General features: G+C 43.8%; 1 protein-coding gene across 4 annotated transcripts in view; it reads left to right on the forward strand.

Moving 5' to 3' along the window:
• Positions 1-18,827, forward strand: part of nckap1l (NCK associated protein 1 like) — a 47,802-nt gene that overhangs the window by 14,066 nt on the left and 14,909 nt on the right. For all 4 annotated transcript variants that reach the window (XM_045222804.1, XM_041887298.2, XM_045222805.1 and 1 more), the window contains exons 8-19: positions 1,819-1,867; positions 1,980-2,136; positions 3,492-3,548; positions 3,795-3,891; positions 4,325-4,434; positions 6,733-6,865; positions 7,094-7,175; positions 7,270-7,328; positions 10,508-10,653; positions 16,335-16,467; positions 17,900-18,019; positions 18,554-18,693. In XM_045222804.1, the coding sequence (XP_045078739.1) occupies positions 1,819-1,867; positions 1,980-2,136; positions 3,492-3,548; positions 3,795-3,891; positions 4,325-4,434; positions 6,733-6,865; positions 7,094-7,175; positions 7,270-7,328; positions 10,508-10,653; positions 16,335-16,467; positions 17,900-18,019; positions 18,554-18,693 (1,283 nt within the window). The remainder of the gene's footprint in view (positions 1-1,818; positions 1,868-1,979; positions 2,137-3,491; positions 3,549-3,794; positions 3,892-4,324; positions 4,435-6,732; positions 6,866-7,093; positions 7,176-7,269; positions 7,329-10,507; positions 10,654-16,334; positions 16,468-17,899; positions 18,020-18,553; positions 18,694-18,827) is intronic.

Below are 18,827 nucleotides of genomic sequence, written 5' to 3' on the forward strand. Positions count from 1 at the left end.
TTTGGACAATGATAGTTTGTTGGTGTTGTGGACACCAAGGAACTTGAAGCATTCAACCTGTTCCACTACAGCCCCGTCGATGAGAATGGGGGCGTACTCAGTCCTCATGTTTTTCCTGTAGTCCACAATCATCTCCTTTGTCTTGATCACGTTGAGGGAGAGGTTGTTATCCTGGCACCACACGGCCAGGTCTCTGACCTCCTCCCTATAGGCTGTCTCATCGTTGTCGGTGATCAGGTCTACCAGTGTTGTGTCGTCTGCAAACTTAATGATGGTGTTGGAGTCGTGCCTGGCCATGCAGTCATGGGTGAACAGGGAGGACAGGAGGGGACTGAGCACGCACCTCTGAGGGGCCCCCGTGTTGAGGATCAGTGTGGCAGATGTGTTGTTACCTACCCTTACCACCTGGGGGCGGCCCGTCAGGAAGAACAGGATCCAGTTGCAGAGGGAGGTGTTTAGTCCCAGGATCATTAGCTTAGTGATGAGCTTTGCGGGCACTATGGTGTTGAACGCTGAGCTGTAGTCAATGAATAGCATTCTCACGTAGGTGTTCCTCTTGTCCAGGTGGGAATGGACAGTGTGGAGTGCAATAGAGATTGCATCATCTGTGGATCTGTTGGGGCGGTATGCATATTGGAGTGGATCTAGGGTTTCTTGACGTGAGTCATGACCAGCCTTTCAAAGCACTTCATGGCTACAGATGTGAGTGCTACGGGTCTGTAGTCATTTAGGCAGGTTGTCTTAGTGTTCTTGGGCACAGGGACTATGGTGGTCTGCTTGAAACATGTTGGTATTACAGACTCAGTCAGGGACATGTAGAAAATGTCAGTGAAGACACTTGCCAGTTGGTCAGCGTATGATCGGAGTACACGTCCTGGTAATCCGTTTGGCCCTGCGGCCTTCTGAATGTTGACCTGCATAAAAGTTATCGGCTACGGAGAACATGATCACATAGTCATCCGGAACAGCTGATGTTCTCATGCATGCTTCATTGTTGCTTGACTCGAAGTGAGCATAGAAGTGATTTAGTTCGTCTGGTAGGCTTGTGTCACTGGGCAGCTCGAGGGTGTGCTTCCCTTTGTAATCTGTAATAGTTTTCAAGCCCTGCCACATCCGACGAGCGTCGGAGCCGGCGTAGTACGATTTAATCTTAGACCTGTATTGACTCTTTGCCTGTTTGATGGTTCGTCTGAGGGCATAGCGAGATTTCTTATAAGCATCCGGGTTAGAGTACCGCTCCTTGAAAGCGGCAGCTTGGCTTCTGGTTGGGGTATGTACGTACAGTCACTGTCGGGACGACGTCATCGATGCACTTATTGATGAAGCCAGTGACTGATGTGGTGTTCTCCTCAATGCTATCGGGAAGAATCCCAGAACATATTCCAGTCTGTGCTAGCAAAACAGTCCTGTAGCTTAGCATCTGCGTCATCTGACCACTTCCTTATTAACCGAGTCACCACTTCCTTATTAACCATAGTGTTCTGCGTTGGTCTCTGTGCCCAGTGGTTCTCTTCATGTGGGATTCAAAGCTTCAGCCAAGAAACAGAGACCACTACGCAAACACACATTGTACACCTAATACCATGGCACATACTATATTTTGTATTGAGTATTGTGTCTGTTTACAAATCCCTTTAGAAGAAGTTAGCGTGTGCATCTGCAACAGCAAAACATGCCTTTTAGATAGTCAGCATTTGTCTGTGTTATCATGAAGTACAATAATTGCATGACATCTGTAAATAATCACACTGTTCTAAAGAGTTGACTATTGATTACTTATTATTAACTAATTAAATGACTGACTTGTGTTTCCAACAGATGACCTGTGAGTACTTGTCCTTAGAGGTGATGGAGCGCTGGATCCTTCGTGAGTGCTAGCTATTATCTTCAGACTCAGTGTATTGCTGCTTTCTGAAAAAAAGGCTTCAGTGGTTGCACACTGTATTCACATATTCACGTTGATCTCTCCTCTCCTCCAGTGGGTTACCTGCTGTGTCACAGCAGTCTGAACACCAACCAGTCATCTCAGGAGCTGTGGAAGATGGCCCTCCGCAGCGGCCTTTATCTCACTATCATCAGGGATGAGACAATCAACATCCACAAGGTCACAGAGGAATGCTTCGAAGGCCTGAAAGGGTATGACATTATAATGACATTTGGGAGTCAAGCTGATTCTACATTTGTTCTGGGCCCTGGTTTCCAATGTTCTGGGCCCTGGTTCCCAATGTTCTGGGCCCTGGTTTCCAATGTTCTGGGCCCTGGTTCCCAATGTTCTGGGCCCTGGTTCCCAATCTTCTGGGCCCTGGTTCCCAATGTTCTGGGCCCTGCTTCCCAATGTTCTGGGCCCTGGTTCCCATTGTTCTGAGCCCTGCTTCCCAATGTTCTGGGCCCTGGTTCCCAATGTTCTATGCCCTGGTTTCCAATGTTCTGGGCCCTGGTTCCCATTGTTCTGAGCCCTGGTTCCCATTGCTCTGAGCCCTGGTTCCCAATGTTCTGAGCCCTGGTTCCCAATGTTCTAGGCCCTGGTTCCCAATGTTCTAGGCCGAGGTTCTCAATGTTCTGGACCCTGGTTTCCAATGTTCTGGGCCCTGGTTCCCAATGTTCTGGGCCCTGGTTCCCAATGTTCTGGGCCCTGGTTCCCAATGTTCTGGGCCCTGGTTCCCAATCTTCTGGGCCCTGGTTCCCAATGTTCTGGGCCATGCTTCCCAATGTTCTGGGCCCTGGTTCCCATTATTCTATGCTCTGGTTTCCAATGTTCTGGGCCCTGGTTCCCATTGTTCTGAGCCCTGGTTCCCATTGCTCTGAGCCCTGGTTCCCAATGTTCTGAGCCCTGGTTCCCAATGTTCTAGGCCCTGGTTCCCAATGTTCTAGGCCCTGGTTCCCAATGTTCTGGACCCTGGTTTTCCAATGTTCTGTGCCCGGGTTCCCAATGTTCTGGGCCCTGGTTCCCAATGTTCTGGGCCCTGGTTCCCAATCTTCTGGGCCCTGGTTCCCAATGTTCTGGGCCCTGCTTCCCAATGTTCTGGGCCCTGGTTCCCATTATTCTCAATGTCTGGGCCCTGGTTCCCAATGTTCTATGCCCTGGTTTCCAATATTCTGGGCCCTGGTTCCCATTGCTCTGAGCCCTGGTTCCCAATGTTCTGAGCCCTGGTTCCCAATGTTCTAGGCCCTGGTTCCCAATGTTCTAGGCCCTGGTTCCCAATGTTCTGGACCCTGGTTTCCAATGTTCTGTGCCCAGGTTCCCAATGTTCTGGGCCCTGGCTCCCAATGTTCTAGGCAGCAACAAAAAAATGTGTTGGTTAGCATATTTTAGCACATTTAACGAAGCTCCTACAAAGGTTTTAATTTTATTATGACTGTGGCACTAAGATGCTTTTGGGAGAGGGCCTGTCTGGTAAGGTGTACTGTACTGAACTATAATCTTGGCAAAACTGGTAAACGATTGTCTGGTACATCCTTACTGACACCCCTTCTTTGTTTCTTTGTGACAGGTACAGCAAGCGTTTCGCAGATATCAAAGAATGCCGGGAGTATGCCATAGTCAACAGGTGAGTTATCTGCTTGTGTATAAAACTATTAAAATAAACTCAAACTGAGCCTGAATGTATGGACCTGCTTCAGATAGCAGCGGCACCAATTGGACAATGGTCTCCCATTTGACATCAACAACAAGTAGCATTATTTTTCATGGTCCTTCAAGCCGGATTAGAACCAGCATCCAGGGCCACCATATGATTAACAGTTGAAGTCAAGAATAGAAATAACTATGTGTGATGTTGTCATATGTATGCCAGTGGAGCCATGCACAGAGAAAGGAGAGGTTTCCTGAGGAATGCCTTGAAGGAGCTGGTCAAAGTCCTGGAGGATGAACCTGGACTCCTGGGACCCAAGGTGCATAACACTCACTCATTCAGTTCATCTGGCTAATAATGCCAATCTATTGCATGTTCAGCTTCCCTGTATGTTTGAATATTATCATAATAAATTTTTCAAAGATGTATTACATAGACATTATTGGCATTGACCTCTCATTCTGTACTACTAAACACAGACAGTGAGCTTTGAAATAAACGCAGAGCAGTTTATATTCAGTACACGAATATGGTCAAACGGTCTTGGGTCTTATGCTACATATTATTCTGTTATTTCTCTCTCTCTCTCTCTCTCTCTCTCTCTCTCTCTCTCTCTCTCTCTCTCTCTCTCTCTCTCTCTCTCTCTCTCTCTCTCTCTCTCTCTCTCTCTCTCTCTCTCTCTCTCTCTCTCTCTCTCACTCTATCCCCCCTTTCTCCCTTCTCCCCCCTCTTTCTGTCAATCCATCCCCAAGGTGTTGTTTGTCTTCATGGCTCTGTCATTTTCCCGTGACGAGGTTCTGTGGCTCGTCAGACATTCTGAGAATATTCCCAAGACCAAGACCCCGGAGGACTACGTAGACTCGTACGTTTGAAGTTAGACACAGAGCAGACCTTCTAACCACACCAGACCTTCTAACCACACCAGACCTTCTAACCACAACAGACCTTCTAATCACAACAGACCTTCTAACCACACCAGACCTTCTAACCACAACAGACCTTCTAACCACACCAGACCTTCTAACCACAACAGACCTTCTAACCACACCAGACCTTCTAACCACAACAGATCCTCTAACCACACCAGACCTTCTAACCACACCAGACCTTCTTACCACACCAGACCTTCTAACCACAACAGACCTTCTAACCACACCAGACCCTCCTGCCATGCCACTTTCTATCAATGTCCAATATCAGCCATAAATATATACAGTATAAATATATACAGTATAAATGTATACAGTATAAATGTATACAGTACCAAATTAGCACGCTGAGCACAATGCATGAAAAATATGTTTTAGTTTCAAGCGGCTCTCCTGTACATTACAGTTTTGCAAGTTGCATTTAACATTAGCTTTCAATTCACAAATCTAAACATTGGAGAATAAGCTTATACAACAGCTATCTGGTTGTTAAAGCACAGTAAAGTCCTACTGTACTGGTCACACACTAGTCAGTAGTTAATGTGTTTATGTATAGTCCTACTGTTGATACATTAGTCACTAGTTAATGTGTTTATGCATAGTCCTACTGTTGATACAGTAGTCACTAGTTAATGTGTTTATGTATAGTCCTACTGTTGATACATTAGTCACTAGTTAATGTGTTTATGTACAGTCCTACTGTTGATACAGTAGTCACTAGTTAATGTGTTTATGTATAGTCCTACTGTTGATACATTAGTCACTAGTTAATGTGTTTATGTATAGTCCTACTGTTGATACAGTAGTCACTAGTTAATGTGTTTATGTATAGTCCTACTGTTGATACAGTAGTCAGTAGTTAATGTGTTTATGTATAGTCCTACTGTTGATACAGTAGTCACTAGTTAATGTGTTTATGTATAGTCCTACTGTTGATACACTAGTCAGTAGTTAATGTGTTTATGTATAGTCCTACTGTTGATACAGTAGTCACTAGTTAATGTGTTTATGTATTGTCCTACTGTTGATACAGTAGTCACTAGTTAATGTGTTTATGTATAGTCCTACTGTTGATACAGTAGTCACTAGTTAATGTGTTTATGTATAGTCCTACTGTTGATACACTAGTCAGTAGTTAATGTGTTTATGTGTAGTCCTACTGTTGATACACTAGTCAGTAGTTAATGTGTTTATGTATTGTCCTACTGTTGATACAGTAGTCAGTAGTTAATGTGTTTCTATGTGTAGTCCTACTGTTGATACAGTAGTCAGTAGTTAATGTGTTTATGTATAGTTCTACTGTTGATACACTAGTCAGTAGTTAATGTGTTTATGTATAGTCCTACTGTTGATACAGTAGTCAGTAGTTAATGTGTTTATGTATAGTCCTACTGTTGATACAGTAGTCAGTAGTTAATGTGTTTCTATGTGTAGTCCTACTGTTGATACAGTAGTCAGTAGTTAATGTGTTTATGTATAGTCCTACTGTTGATACAGTAGTCACGTAGTTAATGTGTTTATGTATAGTCCTACTGTTGATACAGTAGTCAGTAGTTAATGTGTTTATGTGTAGTCCTACTGTTGATACAGTAGTCAGTAGTTAATTGTGTTTATGTATAGTCCTACTGTTGATACACTAGTCAGTAGTTAATGTGTTTATGTATAGTCCTACTGTTGATACACTAGTCAGTAGTTAATGTGTTTATTTATAGTCCTACTGTTGATACAGTAGTCACTAGTTAATGTGTTTATGTATTGTCCTACTGTTGATACAGTATTCAGTAGTTAATGTGTTTATGTGTAGTCCTACTGTTGATACAGTAGTCAGTAGTTAATGTGTTTATGTATAGTCCTACTGTTGATACAGTAGTCAGTAGTTAATGTGTTTATGTATAGTCCTACTGTTGATACACTAGTCAGTAGTTAATGTGTTTATGTATAGTCCTACTGTTGATACAGTAGTCAGTAGTTAATGTGTTTATGTATAGTCCTACTGTTGATACACTAGTCAGTAGTTAATGTGTTTATGTATAGTCCTACTGTTGATACACTAGTCAGTAGTGAATGTGTTTCTATGTGTAGTCCTACTGTTGATACAGTAGTCAGTAGTTAATGTGTTTATGTATAGTCCTACTGTTGATACAGTAGTCAGTAGTTAATGTGTTTCTATGTGTAGTCCTACTGTTGATACACTAGTCAGTAGTGAATGTGTTTCTATGTGTGTGCTGCAGGCAGATGGCTGAGCTCCTGTTCTACATGGAGAGGTTGAGGACCCTGGTGACTAAGTACAGCCGTGTGGTTCAACGCTACCACATCCAGTACCTGGCCCAGTTTGATGCCCTGCTCCTCAACGACACCATACAGGTACCGGGGGGAAGCCTTACTGTATGGAACTTGAATTGAATAGAGACACAATACAATGTGGTGTACCTCAAGGATCTATTCTTGGGTCATTATTATTGCAGGGGCAGGCAGAATAGTTGTTCATCGTCATCATACTGTATGTGCTGTTTTTAGTCTAAGTAAGCATTTATCCCATTGTAAATGCATAGGGAATGCTTTTCTTACTGTTCGGACTATTCCGTCCTGTAGAATATGTATGTCTGTCCAGAAGAGGAATCAGTCCTGATGACATCGTTTGTCTCAACCCTGTCTGCACTGACTATCAAGCAAGGTAAACAAAATGTATCTGAAATCTATAATGTGTCCGATTGATATGTAATGCTAGGCCTACTTCATGTGTGATACTACCGCATGTCCCTCAACAGTGGAAAACGGAGAGGAGTTTGACTTCAGGGCTCTGAGACTGGACTGGTTAAGATTACAGGTATGGGACTTCACTTACCCTATAAATACTTTACATTTATCACACACTGTTACATGTTATAAGCCTACACTGTAAACACACTGTTCCCACTCAGACCACTTGATAAGAAGCTATTTGTGTTTCTTTTTGACAATTTTAATTGAAAACAATCACAGTAAGGTACTTAATTGTTACCCATAAATGATTTAAAATTGAGATAGAAATGGCTGCATTGCACCTTTAAACGTGCCTTGTTGTGTCCAACTCTTGATGGTGTATGTAGTGTCCCAAGCTGATTTTTTTAAATATATTTTTAAATATATTTAAATCGTACTTCATTAACATATTTTAAGTATATTTAAAATAGTCTAAATTGGAACAATTTTAAATACATTTAATGCATTTGATATCAATTGTATTTGTATTTTATTAGCATTTAAGTATATTAAATACATTTTAAATGATCTAAATTGGGACACTTTTCTGTACTTAAGTACACTGCTCAAAAAAATAAAGGGAACACTTAAACAACACAATGTAACTCCAAGTCAATCACACTTCTGTGAAATCAAACTGTCCACTTAGGAAGCAACACTGATTGACAATAAATGTCACATGCTGTTGTGCAAATGGAATAGACAACAGGTGGAAATTATAGGCAATTAGCAAGACACCCCCAATAAAGGACTGGTTTTGCAGGTGGTGACCACAGACCACTTCTCAGTTCCTATGCTTCCTGGCTGATGTTTTGGTCACTTTTGAATGCTGGCGGTGCTTTCACTCTAGTGGTAGCATGAGAGGCAAGGTTTGCTGTGTCTGTTAGCGTAGTGTCCAGAGCATGGAGGCGCTACCAGGAGACAGGCCAGTACATCAGGAGGCGTGGAGGGGGCCGTAGGAGGGCAACAACCCAGCAGCAGGACTGCTACCTCCGCCTTTGTGCAAGGAGGAGCAGGAAGGAGCACTGCCAGAGCCCTGCAAAATGACCTCCAGCAGGCCACAAATGTGCATGTGTCTGCTCAAACGGTCAGAAACAGACTCCATGAGGGTGGTATGAGGGCCCGACGTCCACAGGTGGGGGTTGTGCTTACAGCCCAACACCGTGCAGGACATTTGTCATTTGCCAGAGAACACCAAGATTGGCAAATTCGCCACTGGCGCCCTGTGCTATTCACAGATGAAAGCAGGTTCACACTGAGCACATGTGACAGACGTGACAGAGTCTGGAGACGCCGTGGAGAACGTTCTGCTGCCTGCAACATCCTCCAGGATGACCGGTTTGGCGGTGGGTCAGTCATGGTGTGGGGTGGCATTTCTTTGGGGGGCCGCACAGCCCTCCATGTGCTCGCCAGAGGTAGCCTGACTGCCATTAGGTACCAAGATGAGATCCTCAGACCCCTTGTGAGACCATATGCTGGTGCGGTTGGCCCTGGGTTCCTCCTAATGCAAGGACTCATGTGGCTGGAGTGTGCCAGCAGTTCCTGCAAGAGGAAGGCATTGATGCTATGGACTGGCCCGCCCGTTCCCCAGACCTGAATCCAATTGAGCACATCTGGGACATCATGTCTCGCTCCATCTACCAACGCCACGTTGCACCACAGACTGTCCAGGAGTTGCCGGATGCTTTAGTCCAGGTCTGGGAGGAGATCCCTCAGGAGACCATCCGCCACCTCATCAGGAGCATGCCCAGGCGTTGTAGGGAGGTCATACAGGCATGTGGAGGCCACACACACAACTGAGCCTCATTTTGACTTGTTTTAAGGACATTACATCAAAGTTGGATCAGCCTGTAGTGTGGTTTTCCACTTTAATTTTGAGGGTGACTCCAAATCCAGACCTCCATGGGTTGATACATTTGATTTCCATTGATAATTTGTGTGTGATTATGTTGTCAGCACATTCAACTATGTAAAGAAAAAAGTATTTAATAAGATTATTTCATTCATTCAGATCTAGGATGTGTTATTTTAGTGTTCCCTTTATTTTTTTGAGCAGTGTATATTCTTAGTGTATTAGATAAAGAGCAAAACAAATATACTTTGAATACACCTTAAGTATATTTTATGTTTATTTCTCATACATTAGAAATATACTAAAATGGTATTTGAATTAGAATTCCTGTATTGTCTTTACAAACAAAGTTAATTTTTAATATGTTTCAAGTATACTTTTACAAAGACACTTCTACTCATTAACCACATTAGCTATTGTAATTTGCCATGTAAAGTCTAACTTGATTGACCAAGGCATCTTCTCAGCCAATGTTAACGTGCTATTTACAAAGTAGTTGTGGCTGGAGCAGCAATTTACAAGCAATACTTTGAGAACTGTGCACCATTCGCATTTCACACTTTAGTTGTTCACATTATGGTAATAATTTAAGATTTCAATAAAATGTGTAATGTGTAATTAAAAGTACAACATTATTCAGTTTGAAAAATGAACATCAAAACATTTGAAGAAGATAAATATGAGGAACAATATAATATTATGAATCAAAACTTCAGCTGCAGAAAAGGATGATGGGGTATGCAAATGTTTGTGCACATGCGTTTTTGAAAGTATACTTTAAATATATTTTGTGGACATTTAAGTTAAATACACTTTTTTGAAAGTATACTTGAGTATATTTTCTAGAGATTTGAAAAAGTATACTCTCAGGAAGTATGTTTCTCAGCTGTGCAATAAACAATCGTTATCATTGTCAACCTTCTCTGCACTCTTACTTCAATACTCATTATTGGCACTGAAACTACAGTGCCTTGCAAAAGTATTTATACACCTTGGATTTATTCCCATTTTCTTACAAAGTGGGATTAAAACGTTGATTTAATTGTAATTTTTTGTTAACAATCTACATAAAATACTCTGTCAAAGTGGAAGATTTCTATAGATTTTTTTGAAAAGATTGATAGAAAGAAAAATAACTAAAATATAGTCGTGGCATAAGTATTCAGCTCCCTCGGTCAATGCATGCTAGAAACACTGTTGGCAGCGATTTGCAGAGGTGAGTCTTCTTGGGGAAGTCTCTAAGAGCTTTACTGGATTGTGCAATATTAGCCCTTTATTATTTTCGTAATTCTTAAGATATACTAGAAAAATACATCTCGTATTTACAGTATATTATTTGAATTTTTTGTGTATTTAAGTATACTTGTATATATAAAATATATAAATTTTTCGCTTTGGGTGTCATGTTACAGACCTACACCAGCGTGTCCAAGGCCCCTCTCTCCCTCAAGGACTACCCAGACCTGGCTAAAGTGATGAACATGACCCAATTCCACACCAAGATGTTGGACAACGTGGAGGAGATGCTTCACGAAACCTCAGATCTCTCCATCCTCTGGTCAGTCTGGTTCCCCATGGGCCCCATTGAAAAAAACATCCTCTACTCCAGTGGTATTGAAAGTCATGGTTGCGACCCCTTGTTGGGTCATGGGGGAATTGTAGTTGGGAAATTCTGGTGAGAAAAAAAAGGGTTCGCCACTGAGAAAGTTTGAATACTGCTGCACTAGTCCCTACCCCCTCTAGTCCCTACCCCCTCTAGTCCCTACCCCCACTAGTCCCTACCCCCTTTAGTCCCTACCCTCTCTAGCCCTACCACCACTAGACCCTACCCCCTCTAGTCCCTACCCTGACTAGACCCTACCCCCTCTAGACCCTACCCTCTCTAGCCCTACCACCACTAGACCCTACTCCCACTAGACCCTACCTCCTCTAGTCCCTACCCCCTTTAGTCCCTACCACCACTAGACCCTACCCCCTCTAGTCCCTACCCCGACTAGACCCTCTAGTCCCTACTCCCACTAGACCCTACCCTCTCTAGACCCTACCCCCTCTAGACCCTACCCCTTTTAGTCCTTATGCCCGCTTAACCCTACCTCCTCTAGTCCCTACCCCCTCTAGTCCCTACCCTCTCTAGCCCTACCACCACTAGACCCTACCCCCTCTAGTCCCTACCACCACTAGACCCTACCCCCTCTAGTCCCTACCCCGACTAGACCCTATCTCCTCTAGTCCCTCTAGTCCCTACCCCCACTAGTCCCTACCCCCTTTAGTCCCTACCCTCTCTAGCCCTACCACCACTAGAACCTACCCCCTCTAGTCCCTACCCCGACTAGTCCTTCTAGTCCCTACACCCTCTAGTCCCTACCCCCACTAGACCCTACCCCCTCTAGCCCCTAACCTCACTAATCCCTACCACTTGTAGTCCCTATCCATTCTAGTCCCTACCCCTCTAGTCACTACCCCCACTAGACCCTACTCCTCTAGACCCTACCCCCTCTATACCCTACCCCCTCTAGACCCTACCCCCTCTAATCCCTACCCCCTCTAGTCCCTACCCCCACTAGACCCTACCCCCTCTAGACCCTACCCCCTCTAATCCCTACCCCCTCTAGTCCCTACCCCCACTAGACCCTACCGCCTCTAGTCCCTACCCCCTCTAACCCTACCCCCTCTAGTCCCTACCCCCACTAGACCCTACCTCCTCTAGACCCTACCCCCTCTAAACCCTACCCCTCTAGTCCCTACCCCCACTAAACCCTACCCCCGCTAGTCTCTACCCCCTCTAGTCCCTACCCCCAATAGTCACTACCCCCACTAGTCCTGCTAGTCCCTACTACCCCCCCCAGTCCCTACCCCCACTAAACCCTAGTCCCTCTAGATCCTACCCCCACTAGACCCTACCCCAACTAGTCCCTACCCCCACTATTCCCTAGTCCATTGGTACTTCTGTAGATCAGAAGGGATTGGATAAAAGCAATATGGCAAAACGTCTACCTAGCCTATCACCTAGTCCTAGATATTACTTACAGTATATACAAATAATCTGATCTACTGTAAATGATGTGCAACAGGGTCTATGGTAGGGGTCCCCAACAGGGTCTATGACAGGAGTCCCCAATATGGTCTATGGGGCAGTGTTCCCCAATTACATTCAGCCGTGGGCCGATTACATTGGGATACGATCACATATGCCTCTCTATTTATGCATGGAAATACTTGGGAACAGACTTCCTAAATTATCATCACTTTGAGCTCATTACATGATGATTTTACAGTCTCTTATGTCCAAGAATGAACATTTTATATATACCATTTCAATATACACTATACAGCGCCTTGCACAAGTATTTTGTTGCATTACAACCTGTAATTTAAATGTATTTTTATTTGGATTAGTTTATTATAAAAAATAAATAACGGAAAAGTGGTGTGTGCATATGTATTCACCCCCTTTGCTATGAAGCCCCTAAATAAGATCTGGTGCAACCAATTCCCTTCAGAAGTCACATAATCAGTTGAATAAAGTCCACTGTGTCCAATCTAAGTGTCACATGATCTGTCACATGATCTCAGTGTATATACACCTGTTCAGAAAGGCCCCAGAGTTTGCAACACCACCAAGCAAGCGGCACCAGGTCAGGGACAAAGTTGTGGAGAAGTACAGATCAGGGTTGGGTTATAAAAAAATATCAGAAACTTTGAACATCCCACGGAGCACCATTAAATCCATAATTAAAAAATTGAAAGAATATGGCACCACAACAAACCTGCCAAGAGAGGGTCGCCCACCAAAACTCATGGACCAGGCAAGGAGGGCATTAATCAGAGAGGCAACAAAGACACCAAAGATAACCCTGAAGGAGCTGCAAAGCTCCACATCGGAGATTGGAGTATCTGTCCATAGGACCACTTTAAGCCGTACACTCCACAGAGCTGGGCTTTACCGAAGAGTGGCCAGAAAAAAATCCATTGCTTAAAAAAAAATAAGCAAACACGTTTGGTGTTCACCAAAAGGCATATGGGAGACTCCCCAGACATATGGAAGAAGGTACTCTGGTCAGATGAGACTAAAATTGAGCTTTTTGGCCATCAAGGAAAATGCTATGTCTGGCACAAACCCAACACCTCTCATCACCCCAATAACACCATCACCACAGTGAAGCATGGTGGTGGCAGCATCATGCTGTGGGGATGTTTTCTATCGGCAGGGACTGGGAAACTGGTCAGAATTGAAGGAATGATGGATTGTGCTAAATACAGGGAAATTCTTGAGGGAAACCTGTTTCAGTCTTACAGAGATTTGAGACTGGGACGGAGGTTCACCTTCCTGCAGGACAATGACCCTAAGCATACTGCTAAAGCAACACTCGAGTGGTTTAAGGGGAAACATTTAAATGTCTTGGAATGGCCTAGTCAAAGCCCAGACCTCAATCCAATTGAGAATCTGTGGTATGACTTAAAGATTGCTGTACACCAGCGGAACCCATCCAACTTGAAGAAGCTGGAGCAGTTTTGCCTTGAAGAAGGTGCAAAAATCCCAGTGTTCAATCTTGGTCTGAGAGTCCTTTAGGTGCCTTTTGGCAAACTCCAAGCGGGCTGTCAGGTGCCTTTTACTGAGGAGTTGCTTCCATCTGGCCACTCTACCATAAAGGCCTGATTGGTGGAGTGCTGCAGAGATGGTTGTCCTTCTGGAAGGTTCTCCCATCTCCACAGAGGAACTCTAGAGCTCTGTCAGAGTGACCATCAGGTTCTTGGTCACCTCCCTGACCAAGGCCCTTCTCCCCCGATTGCTCAGTTTGGCCGGGCGGCAGCTCTAGGAAGAGTCTTGGGTGTTCCAAACTTCTTCCATTTAAGAATGATGGAGGCAACTGTGTTCCTGTCTCTGAGCTCTACAGACAATTCCTTTGACTTCATGGCTTGGTTTTTGTTCTGACAGGCACTGTCAACTGTGGGACCTTATATAGACAGGTGTGTGCCTTTCCAAATCATGTCCAGTCAATTGAATTTACCACAGGTGGACTCCAATCAAGTTGTAGAAACATCTCAAGGATGATCAATGGAAACAGGATGCACCTGAGCTCAATTTTGAGTCTCATAGCAAAGGGTCATAATACTTTCAGTTTTTTATTGTTGATACATTTGGAAAAAAATCTAAAACCCTGTTTTCGCTTTGTCATTATGGAGTATTGTGTTTAGATTTTTTGTTTAATACATTTTAGAAAAAGGCTGTAACGTAACAAAATGTGGAAAAAGTCAAGGGGTCTGAATACTTTCCGAAGGCACTATATATACAGTGGGGAGAACAAGTATTTGATACACTGCCGATTTTGCAGGTTTTCCTACTTACAAAGCATGTAGAGGTCTGTAATTTTTATCATAGGTAAACTTCAACTCTGAGAGACTGAATCTAAAACAAAAATCCAGAAAATCACATTGTATGATTTTTAAGTAATTAATTTGCATTTTATTGCATTACATAAGTATTTGATACATCAGAAAAGCAGAACTTAATATTTGGTACAGAAACCTTTGTTTGCAATTACATAGATCATACGTTTCCTGTAGGTCTTGACCAGGTTTGCACACACTGCAGCAGGGATTTTGGCCCACTCCTCCATACAGACCTTCTCCAGATCCTTCAGGTTTCGGGGCTGTCGCTGGGCAATACGGACTTTCAGCTCCCTCCAAAGATTTTCTATTGGGTTCAGGTCTGGAGACTGGCTAGGCCACTCCAGGACCTTGAGATGCTTCTTACGGAGCCACTCCTTAGTTGCCCTGGCTGTATGTTTCGGGTCGTTGTCATGCTGGAAGACCCAGCCACGACCCATCTTCAATGCTCTTACTGAGGGAAGGAGGTTGTTGGCCAAGATCTCGAGATACATGGCCCCATCCATCCTCCCCTCAATATGGTGCAGTTGTCCTGTCCCCTTTGCAGAAAAGCATCCCCAAAGAATGATGTTTCCACCTCCATGCTTCACGGTTGGGATGGTGTTCATGGGGTTGTACTCATCATTCTTCTTCCTCCAAACACGGCCAGTGGAGTTTAAACCAAAAAGCTATATTTTTGTCTCATCAGACCACATGACCTTCTCCCATTCCTCCTCTGGATCATCCAGATGGTCATTGGCAAACTTCAGACGGGCCTGGACATGCGCTGGCTTGAGCAGGGAGACCTTGCGTGCGCTGCAGGATTTTAATCCATGACGGCGTAGTGTGTTACTTATAGTTTTCTTTGAGACTGTGGTCCCAGCTCTCTTCAGGTCATTGACCAGGTCCTGCCGTTTAGTTCTGGGCTGATCCCTCACCTTCCTCATGATCATTGATGCCCCACGAGGTGAGATCTTGCATGGAGCCCCAGACCGAGGGTGATTGACCGTCATCTTGAACTTCTTCAATTTTCTAATAATTGCGCCAATTGCTTGCCTATTGTCCTGTAGCTCATCCCAGCCTTGTGCAGGTCTACAATTTTAACCCTGATGTCCTTACACAGCTCTCTGGTCTTGGCCATTGTGGAGAGGTTGGAGTCTGTTTGATTGAGTGTGTGGACAGGTGTCTTTTATACAGGTAACGAGTTCAAACAGGTGCAGTTAATACAGGTAATGATTGGAGAACAGGAGGGCTTCTTAAAGAAAAACTACAGGTCTGTGAGAGACGGAATTCTTACTGGTTGGTAGGTGATGAAATACTTATGTCATGCAATAAAATGCAAATTAATTACTTAAAAATCATACAATGTGATTTTCTGGATTTTTGTTTTAGATTCCGTCTCTCACAGTTGAAGTGTACCTATGATAAAAATTACAGACCTCTACATGCTTTGTAAGTAGGAAAACCTGCAAAATCGGCAGTGTTTCAAATACTTTTTCTCCCCACTGTATATATATATATATATAACAAATGGCTTAGAAAAAAATATCACCCTCGGGCCGCCTATTGGGGAACCCTGGTCTAGGGACTGTGGGCCACACACGTATTCTGAAAACCGAACAACTCTTATCATTGATGAATTCAGCATGTGAACCATTGACGTCTTAAACCAACATGTCGATACACACCCTTTTGGTTGTGTTTGTCTAGCTCCTATCCCAAAACAACTTCTGAGCCAGTGAAGGCTGCAACTGATGTATGTGACACCATGGCAGCATCCCAAATTGCACCCTTATTCCCTACGCAGACCATAATGGTGTGTGTTAACCCTTCACTCCTAAAGACTGGAAATATGATTGTGTCTGTACACAGCTTCTACCCGCGGGTGTTTGAGAAGATGTTCTCTCAGAGCAGTGAGGAGGTTTCTATGCAACGTTACCTCATGTCTTTCCCTCTGGCCTGCTCCCACTTCAACCAGACTCTCCACCAGCTCTGTCCAGAAGAGGTGAGTACCGAGACACTAGTCGGACCTAAATCTACTATGTACTACAGGAATGGGTTAAACCATATACTACTGGAATAGGTTAAAGCATAAGTGGAATATATATATATGAAATAGTGCAGCTGAATTTAAATAACCTTGATATTTTTCATAATTAGGGCCGTGAGTTTTTTCCAGGGAACCTGTTCTGGGTAGTTTTACCCAGTGTTTCCAGGTAAGGTCAGGAAAAACTCCTGGCCCTAATAATTTAACCAGTGAGTAAAACATCTCAATCAATAGGAGAAAAACAAATACAAACTCTCTCTGAGTATCAGTGATTTACTGTTGGGATAACTCTAAGGGATAACTCTGTTTCCATGTCTTGTCATATCTTGTCTTGTCTGTGTTTTGTCGTTTCTGTGTCTTGTCTGTGTCTTGTCTGTGTCTTGTCTGTTTCTTGTCTGTTTCTTGTCGTGTCTTGTCGGTTTCTTGTCGTGTCTTGTCGTGTCTTGTCTGTGTCTTGTGTGTCGTGTCTTGTCGTGTCTTGTCGTGTCTTGTCATGTCTTGTCGTGTCTTGTCGTGTCTGTGTCTTGTCTTGTCGTGTCGTGTCTTGTCGTGTATTGTCGTGTCTTGTCATGTCTTGTCTGTGTCTTGTCTGTGTCTTGTCTGTGTCTTGTCTGTGTCTTGTCGTGTCTTGTCGTGTTTGTCTGTGTCTTGTCGTGTCTTTTCTGTGTCTTGTCTGTGTCTTGTCTGTGTCTTGTCTGTGTCTTGTCGTGTGTTGTCGTGTCTTGTCGTGTCTTGTCGTGTCTTGTCTGTGTCTTGTCTGTGTCTTGTCATGTCATGTCTTGTCATGTCTGTGTCTTGTTTGGTTGTGTCTTGTCTGTGTCTTGTCTATGTCTTGTCTGTGTCTTGTCTGTGTCTTGTCGTGTCTTGTCTTGTCTGTGTCTTGTCTGTGTCTTGTCTGTGTCTTGTCTGTGTTTTGTCTGTGTCTTGTCTGTGTCTTGTCGTGTGGTGTCTTGTCGTTTCTTGTTGTGTCTTGTCTGTGTCTTGTCTGTGTCTTGTCGTGTCTTGTCTGTGTCTGTGTCTTGTCTGTGTCTTGTCTTGTCTTGTCTGTGTCTTGTCTGTGTCTTGTCTGTGTCTTGTCTTGTCTTGTCTTGTCTTGTCTGTGTCTTGTCTTGTCTTGTCTGTGTCTTGTCTGTGTCTTGTCTGTGTCTTGTCTTGTCGTGTCTTGTCTGTGTCTTGTCTTGTCTTGTCGTGTCGTGTCGTGTCGTGTCTTGTCTTGTCATGTCGTGTCGTGTCTTGTCGTGTCTTGTCGTGTCTTGTCTTGTCTGTGTCTTGTCGTGTCTTGTCGTGTCTTGTCGTGTCTTTCGTGTCTTGTCGTGTCTTGTCGTGTCTTGTCGTGTCTTGTCGTGTCTTGTCGTGTCTTGTCATGTCTTTTCGTGTCTTCTCTGTCTAGACGGAGGCTGTTGAGAAGAGGAGCCTGCGTCTGTGTGTGACCTTCCTGGAGGAGATTGCCAGACAGACCAGCTCCGTCATCTTAGAGATCTGTGCCGAACAGTGCAACCTCAATGACCAGGTGTGTGTGTATGTCAGTGTGTGTGTGTGTGTGTGTGTGTGTGTTCGAGATATGCAACCTGGATGACCAGGAATCTGCGGGAAGCGTACAGGTCACACAACTAATTAACTATAAGATTGATGCAGCCAATTGACATTATTTCTAATTATAACACTCCCTTAGTCACTACAGACACAATATAAAGATACAAAAAACGAATCTGGGAGACAAAAAACGGTCATTTCAATTCTAGATGTTTACCCATTGACAAAACAAATCCCAGGTTGTAGCTTTAATGTAGGAGTGTGCCAGTTTGAAGACTAAGAATGCCACTCTGAGAAGGTGAAGAGGAAGTGATGTAATGTGAGAGTGTTGTTTTTCTCTATGGTGGAAAACAATGTGAGGATGTTTATTTTAGTTTAGACTCCTGAGGGGTTGCAGCATAGCAGACAAAAGTAAAATTACTCAAAAGCAATGTATAATACACTTTAATGGAAAACGTTTCTTCTAATACTGTTTCTTCTCTGTGGTCCTCTTAATCACGTTTCCCATTAGTTGTTGCCCAAACACTGTGGCCAGACCATAAGTGCAGCCCGCAATAAGAAGCAGAAGAAACAGACGCCGAAGAAAGGAGAGGTGCAGAGAGAGAAACCTGGAGCAGAGAGCCAGAGGAAGGACCGTGCCATCGTCACCAAGTCAGTGCTTTCACCCCTCCTCCCGATACATCTTTTCACATGCCTCATAAACAACAGCTGTAGACTAACAGTGAAATGCTGACTTCCCAACAACACAGAGAGAAAAACAAGAGTAATGATAGAAAAACAATAAC

This window comes from Coregonus clupeaformis, chromosome 10, assembly GCF_020615455.1.
Source record: "Coregonus clupeaformis isolate EN_2021a chromosome 10, ASM2061545v1, whole genome shotgun sequence".
NCBI classification, from domain to species: domain Eukaryota; kingdom Metazoa; phylum Chordata; class Actinopteri; order Salmoniformes; family Salmonidae; genus Coregonus; species Coregonus clupeaformis.